The sequence below is a fragment of the Solanum dulcamara genome, chromosome 10 (assembly GCF_947179165.1).
Source record: "Solanum dulcamara chromosome 10, daSolDulc1.2, whole genome shotgun sequence".
NCBI classification, from domain to species: domain Eukaryota; kingdom Viridiplantae; phylum Streptophyta; class Magnoliopsida; order Solanales; family Solanaceae; genus Solanum; species Solanum dulcamara.
This window is the reverse complement of record NC_077246.1, coordinates 43718074-43730081: the sequence shown is the minus strand read 5'-3', so window position 1 is coordinate 43730081 and position 12008 is coordinate 43718074. Positions and strand designations below refer to the sequence as shown.

Sequence of the window (12008 nt, the reverse complement as noted above, 5' to 3'; positions counted from 1 at the left end):
AGAATAGTGTAGTGGGCTACTACCTGGTAGTTTGGCCTTAGTTAGGCGTTAACCTTCCTCTTAAAAATATCCTTATCCATAAATCGTTATAATCGTGACTTTCGTGGCGCGTCGGCAATACTAGATTTCGTGATCATTGACTTTGGCTCTGGCCCTAGTTTTAGAAAAATATCGGTTGACTCATTTGGGAAATTGTTTTTGGTACTGTTGTATTCTAGTTGGGAAGTAAAATATTTGGCATCATGGGATAAATTATCTGTGAGCATCCAGGTACCAAGTCCTGGCCTCCGCTCTAAATTATCAAAGAGCATCTGGGTACTCATCCCCATCCTCTACCTGTTTGCTAGTCTGACGAGCATTTGGGTACCCAGTCTCGGCCTCGATCATACCGATGTATTACAGCGAGCATCCGGGTAACCAGTACCGACCTCGACTGCACTTATGTATTATGGAAAGCATCCGGGTACCCAGTCCTGGCCTTGGCCATTTTAAACATTCGGGCGAGCATCTGGGTCCCTGTCTCGGCCTCGACCCCTAAGTCACTCCTAGATCGATTGACTCTTGGAGATTCTGGGTTTGGAAATGATATAGGACTTTGTCTCCTGACATCGCAGATTCTTGGTTCCTAGCCTTGGTAGTTGTAGCTATTCTGTGTACTCGGCGAGTTTAAGGGGATTCATCGAGGTTTTTATTTAACTTGCACATGAGTGTCCCGGCTGGGCTTATAGGGGCCCAATTTGGTATAGTTAGCTATAGTTCTCATAGGTAGTACTCTTTTCCCTTTAGATGCTTATGTTGACTCTTATTTAGGCTATTTCTCTTTTTCATATTTTTTTCACCTTTTCTGCTCAATTAACCTATGATGCCTACTGGGTACCTGTTGTCTTGGTACTCATACTACACTGTGCATCTACTTTCGTGATGCAGGGCCGAGCACCAGCTACCGCCTTGGATACACCAAGTCTGTTGTAGTCAACTTCGGAGACTAGGGTGAGCACTTGGCGTTTTTGGATCATTCTTGTCTCTTTCAGTATGGATGGCCTATCTATTGCCTTTTGAGACTAGCCAGTTGTTGTATATTTTTTGGGTCCACTTTTGGGACTTGTACTCGTCTTTTATTTTTTAGCAGCTCTATGCTTGTAATTCCAGATTTTGGGAGGGATATTTAGTTATTTATGTCATATTTTGGTTTACTTCCGCTTATTCTTTCTGCCTGTCTTTATAATTCGCCACTCTTGTTTAGTTTCTACCCTCAAACCCATTACTTGAAGTTTCGAGTTGACAGGTTAGCTTACCTACTGGTGGGTTATAGTAAGTTCCATCATGACCTAAGGAATTGGGTTATGACAAGTTGGTATCCGAGCTCCAGGTTTATTGGTTTTTCTTGTACAGAGCTAACATCTAGTAGAGTCTCGCAGATGGGTGCGGAGACGTCTGTAACTTATCTTTGGGAGGCTACATAATGCTATTAGGAACATTCTCTATACTGTATCATTTCGTGCAGTATTGTGTCTTATTGATTTTGTGAAATCTCATTTTCTCCACTCTTTCGTAGGGATGGTTTGTAGGCGTGGTACCATCGGTCATGATAACGCACCAAGGCCTGGCTATTCCAGAGGCCATCCTCGTGGGATAGGTAGGGGAGCTGCACCAGCTCCCGACCTAGAGATAGAGCTGGAGCTGGTAGAGGAACATTAGGATGCTCCTATTCCTACTCATACAGAGGGACCACCACCACCAGCACAACCCCCCACTGTACCAGTTATGACTCCAGCACTATAGGAAGTGATTGTGCAGCTTCTCAAGGCTATTAGGGTTGTACCATAGGCCCCAACCCAGTAGCAAGTATACTAACACTGCGGGATCTACTTGTCCACTTAGAACCTGAGGTTCAGCTGCCTCTACCAGTTATTGCACCCCACCAACAATTTCAGAAGGTGTGATGTCATTATTGGATCAGAAGATATTAGGGGTATTTCAGAGGATATCACCCCTGATATTTTCTAAAGATATTGGCGAGGATGCCATGGAGTTCTTGACTACCTATCAAGAGAAGCTCTATTCCTTGGGTCTTGTGGAGTCCAGAGGCATCGACTTCACTACTCACTAGTTCAGAGGGGCAGCCAGATAGTGGTGGCATTCTTATTTGTAGTCCAGGCCAGCTGGGTCATTACTATTGACATAGGCCCAGTTCTCAAAGGCTTACCTGACTAGATACATCCCTAAGAGTGTTAGGGACCAACTCCAGGATCCATTCACTCGGGTAGAGCAGGGCCATATGACGATAGTGGAGTACGAGGCCAGATTTCATCAGCTTTCCTGACATACCACTGTGATTTTACCCATTGAGGAGGAGCGGGTATGATGTTTTATGAGCGGATTGAGACCTTACCTAAGGTTGGGGATAGGGCACTTGGTTTCTTTGGGCCATTCTTTTTTGGATGTTGTGGATCATGCCCGCACGATAGAGATTATTCATCGTCAGGCCTAAGAGGGCAGCGATAAGAGGACTAGGCATCAGGGTAGCTATAGTGTGTCCAATTCTAGAGGTCATGATAGTCATGATAGGCCCCGCCAGCGGTTCCAATAGGATAGGTACCAGCAGGGTCAGTCCAGCCAGCCGGTACAGGCCGCCCTGCCAGTAGTTAAGGGTAGTTAGCTCCATTTGCGGGGTTCCACCGCAAAGCAGAGCTCGAGGGGATCAAGTCCATTTTCTTTCTAGTATGGATGAGTTATCAAAGGTTGCTCAACTTTAGGATGCTTCGTTTGTTGCTCACTAAAACACTGGGCTAGGAAGTGTCCCGGCCGAGCTAGACCATTGGCAGTAGCGCCAGTTCTATCAAGAGGTATAGATCAGGGTTACGTCCATGGTGATGGTCATCAGGGTATTTGGGGAGGTTCTTGGGGAGAAAGGTAAGGTGGTAGGGTGAATGTTCATAGGAGAGGCTGATAGAGCCACTTCTATATTACTCCGGTGAGGGCAGAGACTGAGGCATCAGATGATGTTATCACATGTACTATCCTTATTTGTCAGTAAAATGCTTCAACTTTATTTGATCCAGGTTCCACGTATTTCTATGTGTCTATATCTTTTGCTCTACGTCTGGGTATTCCTTATGAGTCACTTGAGGTCTCATTACATGTTTTGACCCCAGTAAGGGATTCTTTAGTAGTGGATCAGGTTTATAGATCCTATACGGTGACTATTAAGGGGCATGAGACTCGAGCAAATCTTATTTTACTTGATATGCTGGACTTCAATGTTATTCTGGGCATGGAATGGCTATCCCCTCATCATGTAGTTTTGGACTATTATGCCAAGACCATTACATTTGCCATGCCTAGTATTTCCTCGGTCTTATGGCAAAGCATTTATACTCAGTCACCTACTGGGATCATATCATTTATGGGGGCTCTATATCTAGTTGCATCTGGGTGCTTGACGTACTTTGCATATGTCTGTGATGTGTCTAGTGAGGCTCCTACTGTTGATTTACTCTCTATGGTTAGGGAGTATACTGATGTCTTCCCTACTGACTTACCTGGTCTACCCCAAAGAGAGATATTTACTTTGCCATAGATTTGGAGCTGGGAACTAAGCCCATTTCTATACCACCTTACCGTATGGCCCCTACAGAGCTCAAGAAGCTCAGTGTGCGGCTTGAAAATCTTCAAGGTAAGGGATTTATTCACTCAAGTGTGTTGCTGTGGGGTGTACCCATCCTGTTTGTTAAGAAGAAGGATGGGACTATATAGATGTGTGTTGATTACAAGCATCTAAAGAAGGTGACGGTGAAAAACCGTTACCCCATACCTTATATCGATGATCTATTTCTATGATTGAATTGAGGTCTGGCTACCATCAGTTGCGGATTAGAGAAGCGACATTCCTAAGACTACTTTTCAGACTCGCTATGGCCACTATGAGTTCCTTATGATGTCTTTTGGGCTTACTAATGCCCCCGCAACTTTTATGGACCTTATGAATCAAGTATTCAGGCCTTATGTTGACTTCTTCGTGATTGTATTCATCGACGACATACTGGTATACTTGCGGAGTAGGGAGGAGCATGCGCAACACTTAAGGGTTATTCTCTAGAGTTTGAGAGATTAACAGCTTTATGCTAAATTCTCAAAGTGCGAGTTTTGGTTGGATTCTATGGCATTTCTTGGACACGTGGTATCTAAAGAGGGTATCAGGGTGGATCTGATGAAGATTAAGGCTAATCATGGTTGGGCTAGGCCCACATCTATTATGGAGATTCAGAGTTTCGTTAGATTGGTTGGGTATTATAGATGATTCATGAAGGGTTTCTCTACCATTGTAGACCCATTGACCTATTTGACCCACCAGAATGTTCCCTTTGTGTGGTCTGAGGAATGTGAGTCGAGCTTTCAAAAGCTTAAAGAGTTGCTTACCAGCGCTCCTATTGTGACTCAACCAGTTGAGGGAGAGATCTTTTTTGTATATTGTAATGCTTTTGGTGTAGGTCTTTGGTGTGTACTGATGTATCGAGGCTGAGTTATTGCTTATGCTTCTAGATAGTTGAGAGTGCATGAGTGCAACTAACCCACTCATGACCTGGAACTGGCGGTGGTAGTTTTTGCTCTCAAGATGTGGCGGCACTACTTATACGAAGTTCATTGCGAGATATATGCAGATCATTGTAGTTTATAGTACATTATGAGACAGAAGGATCTTAATTCTAGACAACGGCGCTGGATTGAGCTACTAGCTAATTATGACATCTCTATCCTCTACCACCCTGGTAAGGAGAATATAGTAGCGAACGTCTTAAGCCGGAAGAAGGGAAGTATGGGTAGCTTAGACAGGGAGACGGGGTGCTCCTTGTACCTTTCCTTTTAGTTACAGTTTGGATTCTATATATACTTCATGCTTTACATATTTAGTACACATTTTGTGTTAACCCCCCTTTCTTTGGGGGCTGTGTTTCATGCCCGTTGGTATAAACGTTCGTGATCCTTCGGTGTAGGCTATACACCTTCTGCTACTACAGAGTGCTCCTTTGACTCGTAGCCTGCATTTTGGTATCTAGCTTTCCTATGTACCTGCTTTTGTATATTTGACCATTTGGGTACGGCGGGGCCCTGTCCCATCATATATTTCCACTATATTCTGTAGAGACCTATAGACATAGGTGTGGGTCATGGTTTGTGTATCTTCGTCTGTTTATGACTTGTGTCTTAATACGGTCACTTCTGGTATAACGGCCAAAATAGCCTATATGGTTGTATGTATGCACATACCCGACGATGTATATTTCGTCGCCCTTTTTGGTTTGATATGTTATTTTTCTACACATGCGACCGCTTAACATAATAATTGTCTTCTGTTCTAATTAAATAAAGAATACTAAATTGAAATTCTTCTGTAATATGGTGATTTAGTATGTAAGATTATTTGGGTATCCAAATAGGACACCAATCACGGCCTACAGGGTTGGGTCGTGACAAAAGTGGTATCAAAGCGGCTTATCCTTAGAATGTCTACAAGTCATGTTTCATAGAGTACTATTTATCGATGTGTTATGAACCACATCTATAAACAGGAGGCTACAGGACATTTAGGGTGTTACCTTTCTTTGAATCTTAGATCGTGCAATAAAGCTGTGCTATTAGGATGACTCTTTTCTGATCGGCTGTTGTATTTTTCAGTGATGCCTCCAAAGAAGGCGACGACGGTCCTGAAGGGCAAAGCGATGCTAGGAAAGACTAGTTAGATGCCAAGAGTTACCTGGGCTCGTACTTAGATCATGCCCTAGTTAGAGGGTTCTACTACACTACCACCAGAGGAGCCTAGAGCAGCTCCCCCATTAGCTCCAGAGGCTCCAGCGCCCAAGATTCCATCTCCTCAGCCTGGGGCGAAGGATAGGGTACTAAGGGAGGCTGTGCAGTTGATGATGATGATAGTAATGGGTCAGGCTCGCGGACGCAGGCTGAGAGGTGATGATGATGACAGATGTGATAGTTTAAGGGTCTGCAATTTCCTGATATGTAACCCCCAGAGTTTTTTAGGTCTAAGCCTAAGGAGGACCCCCAAGATTTCATTCGGCAGATGCAGTGCTCATTAAGACTGGTTAGGGCTTCTGAGATCGAGTCTGTTGAGTTAGCTTCACACAGGTTATGACATATTGCAATTAATTGGTACGAGTCCTGGGAGCTGTCCAGGGGTAAGGGTGCTCCCCCAGCTATATGGGATGAGTTTGTAGCTGCCTTCCTTAGCCACTTCTTGCTCTAGAGCTGCAGCGGGCGAGGGTTGATAGATTTTTACAGCTGAAGAAGCGAGGTAGGAGTGTCCGAGAGTATAGCTTGGGGTTTGACTCTCTAGCCCGATATGCACCTATTATCGTAGATGATATGGAGGATAGGATTTATCGGTACGTGGTAGGGTTGTATCATTATTTGGTTGACAGTTGTATGGCAATGGCAACTCAGGTCGGCATAGACATCGGCCAATTATACTTCTATGCACAGGGAGTGGAGGACCGGTACATGGGAGATCAGTCTGGTAGGGATTGTTGAAGGAGTCCTCCTAAGAGGGCCAGATCAATGGGGTATTCTAGAGATTTTCGAGGTGGGAAGCTTCAGCAGCAATCTAATAGATATCTTTCTCCGTTAGGCCAGGGTACGCAGTCCGTCGGCAGATGATTTGATGGCGCAAGGCTATCTGGGGCCGGCTAAAGTTCTATAGCATAAGGTCCGTAGACGAGCAGAGGTTCTGGTTAGTCTAGGCCCCCTATGCCTCAGTGTTCTTATTATGGGAGATCACATCCCGGGGAGTGTTACCGTGCTATAAGATCCTACTTTTATTGCGGCCGTCAAGCCCATATCATGCTAGACTATTCATTGGCGAATGGTTCAGGTGGCGCAGTTCAGCCAACAGGATAAGCTGCTGGTTCGTCATCTACCCCTTTAATTGCACGTCCTGCAAGATGAGGTATGCCGGTACCAACGGACTGCGGTGGAGGCTGTGGCGGGGTTTTTGATTCTAGCGGTCCTTCGAACCGCATATACATATTGGCTAGCTGCCAGGATTAGGAGGTGTCGCCAAATGTTGTCACAGGTACATTATTGGTTTTCTCTCCACTCGTTGCTAGTAAAATCAGGATAACTCCCAAACCTATAGAGCCATTTGAAGTAGCTACACTAGTTGGGGATTTTATTATAGCCAGGCAGATATATAAGGATTGTTCTGTGACTATATGTGATCGTTTTACTATGGCTGATTTGGTGGAATTAGATATGACAGAATTTGTTGTTATTATGGGTATGGACTGGTTAGCCTCTTTTTATGCTAATGTCGACTGCCAAAAAAAGGTAGTTCAATTTCAGTTTCCATAGAAACCAGTGGTAGAGTGGACAGGGAGTACAACATCGCCGAGGGGTAAGTTTATTTCATACCTCAAGGCTAAAAAGATGATCAAAAAAGGCTATATCTATCATCTGGTTCATGTACACGATACTAAAGCCGAGACACCTGCTCTCTCGTTAGTTCTGATAGTCAATGAATTCCTAGATATATTTTTGGATGAGCTTCTAGGTCTTTCCCCTGAACAGAAGGTAGAGTTCACGATAGATTTACTGCTGGATACTCAACCTATTTCCATCCCTTCGTATATAATGGTGCCGACGGAATTAAAGGAATTGAAGGAGCAGCTGAAAGACTCATTAGACAAATGCTTCATTAGGCCCAGTACATCGCCTTGGGGAGCACCGATATTATTTGTAAGAAAGAAAGACGGGTCACTACGGATGTGTATTGACTATAGATAATTAAATAAGGTGACTATAAAGAATAAATATCCCCTACCCCGGATTGATGATTTATTTGACCAGTTCCAGGGTACCAAATATTTTTTGAAGATCGATTTACGTTCAGGCTACCATCAGGTATGGGTACGAGAGGCAAATATTCCGAAGACTTCTTTAAGGACCCGATATAGGCATTATGAATTCAGGGTGATGTATTTTGGGCTAACTAATGCTCCAGTGGTGTTTATGGATTTGATGAATCAGCTATTTCGGCCGTACCTTGAAATGTTCATGATTGTATTTATTGATGACATTTTAGTTTACTCATGATCAACAGAAGAACATTCTGATCATCTGAGAATAGTACTCGACATACTTTGGAAACAAACATTATATGCTAAATTCTCCAAATGTGAATTATGGTTAACCTTCGGGGCATTCCTGGGGCATATTGTTGGAGCAGATGGCATTCGGGTCGATACACAAAAGATTGAGGCTGTACAGAATTAACCTAAGCCTACCACACCGATAGAGGAACGTAGTTTTCTGGGGTTAGTCGGGTTCTATAGAAGATTTGTAGAGAATTTTTCTTCGATTGCGGCACCCTTAACAAAGCTAACTCAGAAGGCAGCAAAATTTAATTGGACTGACACTTGTGAATGTTTCTTTCGGGTGCTGAAGGAAAAGTTAATTACAGCTCCAGTTTTAGCTCTTACAAAGGGGTCAGATGGGTATGTCATTTATTGTGATACTTTCGATATTGGGATAGGTTGTGTGTTAATGCAGCACGGTCGAGTCATAGCTTATGTTTCCCGGCAGCTCAGACCGCACGAGAGAAATTATCCCACTCACGATCTAAAATTAGCTGCGGTGATTCATGCCTTGAACATATGGTGACATTACTTATATGGGGTCCATATTGAGATTTATATGGACCACAAGAGCCTCCAGTATATTTTTAAGCAGAAGGAGCTAAATTTGTGGCAGAGAAGATGGCTGGAATTATTGAAAGATTATGATGTCGATATTTTGTATCATCCGGGGAAAGACAATGTGGTAGCTGATGCACTTAGCCGCAAGTCCATGGGCAGTTTGACTGATGTTCCACCAAATAAAAAAGAATTAGTTCATGAGATTTATCAATTAGCCAGTCTTGGTGTTCGTTTGGCCGACTCTAAAGATACCGAGATTTCTATCCGAGATATTACTAAATCATCACTTATGGAAGAGGTAAAACGACGTCAGTTCAAGGATCCCAATTACTACAATACTGAGATGTGGCTCTTAACAAGGAAAGGATTCAGTTTAAAATTTTGTCTGATGGGGTATTGTTATGTGAAGGCAGGATATGTGTACCCGACGTTGTAGGGCTACGATAGCAAATTATGGGTGAGGCACATAATGCTCGGTATTCTTCTCATCCTGGATCCACTAAAATGTATCATGACCTCAAATGTTCGTATTGGTGGGATGGGATAAAAATAGACATTGCAGAGTTTATTGGTCAGTGTTCAAATTGTCAGCAAGTTAAGATCGAGCATCAAAAGCCCGCTGGATTACTACAGAAAATGAAAATTCCCACTTGGAAGTGGGAAAGAATTAACATGGATTTCATTACAGTATTACCGCGCACCCCACACAGGTATGATTCTATTTGGGTTATTGTTGATAGATTGATGAAATCAACCTATTTTCTTCCTGTCAGGACTACGTATTCGGCTGGGGATTATGCTAGATTATATATTAAGGAGATAGTAAGAGTGCACGGGGTTTCTGTATCTATTATAACCGATAGAGGTGCCCAGTTTATGGCTAACTTCTAGAGGTCGTTCCAGGAAGGATTAGGGACTCAAGTGAGTCTTAGCACTGCGTTTCATCCTCAATCTGATGGATAGGCTGAGCGCACTATTTAGACGCTAGAAGATATAATGCAGGCCAGTGTAATTGATTTCAGAGGTAGTTGGGACGATCATTTGCCACTTATTGAATATGCTTATAATAATAACTATTATTTTAATATTCAGATGATACCGTATGAAGCCTTGTATGGTAGGAAGTGTAGATTCCCGATTGGTTGGTTTGACATAGGCGAGACTAAATTAATTGGGTTAGATGTGGTATAGCAAGCAGTTGATAAAGTAAAGCTTATTCAGGAGAGGTTATTGGCTACCCAGAGTCGACAAAAATCATATGTAGATAAGCGACGTCAACCACTAGAGTTTCAGATTGGCGATTGGGTATTTCTAAAGGTGTCGCCTATGAAGGGTGTGATGAGGTTTGATAAAAAGGGTAAGCTTAGTCCGCTGTATATCGGACCTTATCAGATTACTCGAAGGATAAGCGAAGTCGTCTATGAGCAAGACTTACCATTCGATCTAGAGGCAGTGCACCCGATATTTCATGTGTCTATGCTTCGTAAATATGTTGGTGATCCCTCCAGAATATTTCCTATAGAAGATGTGCAGATAACGGAGGAGCTATCTTATGAAGAACAACCCGTAGCCATTTTAGATCGGCAAGTGAGAAGATTACACACTAAAGATGTACCTTTTGTCAAGGTTTTGTGGCAAAACAATAACCGAGAAGAGATGACCTAGGAGGCAGAAGGCAAGATGAAGAAGAAGTATCCTCACCCGTTCCTTATGCCATCAGGTAACTTAAATTTCGTAATTGATTACATTAATTAGTAATTAATTATGTATGCCGCCCGTAAAGAGAGTCCTCCCCAGGATACTTTTAAGGTTTATAAGGCTAATTTAACATTTGGGGACGAATGTTCTAAAAGGGGGGGAGGATGTTACATCCCACATTTTTGCACATTCGGAAAAAACAAACAAAAACAAACAACAAAGAAAAAAAATTTAACTTGCTAGGAATGGGGTTATGATTTATTATATTTAATACCGGTGTGATGTTTAGGGAAAATTGATGTGGAAATATGAAGGAAGGACGAGGGTAAAATTGGGAATTTTGGAAAGTAGTTTCATGAATTTCAAAAATAAGACTTATAGTTTTTGGGCTCAAAAAAATAATAATAATAAGAGAAGTTCAGGCCCAAAGCAAAGGGTGGCCCAAGCCCATGCAAATTTTATTCTATGTAATAAATTAATTAAGAAGGCCCATTATCATCTATATTTCTATCTACTAGAAGCTTCAACACTTAAGGAAATAAAACAAAAGAGAGAGTGAGAGCATAAGGGCCATTTGGCTGAAATTATAGGAGAAAAAAGACAAATTTCCAAGTTCTTCAACTTTGATCCAAAAATCTCTTCCTTATTGAATCCTTGTTAAGTTCAAGGCCGTCTTCAACGTGGTATAATTAATTAAGCGAGAAAACTACATTTGTGGAAGTAGAAATTTGAAGAAAAAGGTAAGAATTCTATCTTTTTATGTTACGGAAGAAGTGTATGTGTTGGAATTAAATGAAAATCATAAAATTGTGATGTATGTGTGTGTGTGGCCGGTGGGTGTGCAAATGTGTGTATGGCCATGTGGTATGATGGTGAAGGGAAGAGGAATTGAATTTTATTTAGCTTGTTAGTTGCATCATTGTGGTAGTATGATGTAACTAAAAGTTTAATGATTCGAGATTGTCTTGAAATTGGTTATAAGTTGTTATAGTGAATTATGTGATTTAGTATAGTTTTTATGTAATTATGGAAGTAGAATTCTAATAAGGGAATTATTGTTATTCTTAATGAATTTGGAAGAAGACAATGCGACTTGGTAGTTTCATTGCGTTCGTGGAAGTTTTGAGTGGATTATGGTTTTGGTGGATTTTTTTGTATATTGTGTGAAATAATGTGAATTTCTTTCTAATTATGTCTAAGTGGTCTTGAATTAGTGAATGAATATGAAATGTCGATATTAGTTGAAGGTGTGAAGTTGGAGTAGAATTTGTTGCCTTGTGTAATAAAAAAAAAGAAAAAAAAAGAAAAGAGAAAAGGAGAAGAAGGACTATAGGTGTAAATTGTGTTTTGTAGTGATTGTTGATATTGTCGGTATGCTTTTGGGTGTTTGTCACGCCCCGGAAGGGTACCCTAGACGTAACCGGCAACCGAAGGCCATTTCTGACCTCCGGGCGAACCACTTGGTACAGTCACTCATTCATTCAAGCACATTCTCTTAGCGGACACTCAATTAAGGAAATACTTCTCATAACATAAGGGCCGAAGGCCAAACATTTCAACCCAACAAGAGTAGTAAATTAAGACTCATCAAAATAACAGTTCAAT

At 42.0% G+C, this 12008-nt stretch overlaps 1 protein-coding gene across 1 annotated transcript; it reads left to right on the top strand.

Moving 5' to 3' along the window:
- Positions 1 to 8703: 8703 nt before the first annotated feature.
- Positions 8704 to 10370, top strand: LOC129869763 (uncharacterized). The gene is made up of 2 exons (XM_055944384.1): positions 8704 to 9003; positions 9897 to 10370. Exons 1-2 carry the CDS (start codon positions 8704 to 8706, stop codon positions 10368 to 10370), a joined length of 774 nt encoding a protein of 257 aa, XP_055800359.1.
- Positions 10371 to 12008: the final 1638 nt, after the last annotated feature.

Bases quoted from the DNA above. Each gene is read 5' to 3' on its own strand.
- LOC129869763 (XM_055944384.1), top strand. From the start codon at position 8,704: ATGGACCACAAGAGCCTCCAGTATATTTTTAAGCAGAAGGAGCTAAAT. The intron at 9,004-9,896 runs GTAAAACGACGT...GATGTGGTATAG, and splicing joins AATCATCACTTATGGAAGAG to CAAGCAGTTGATAAAGTAAA.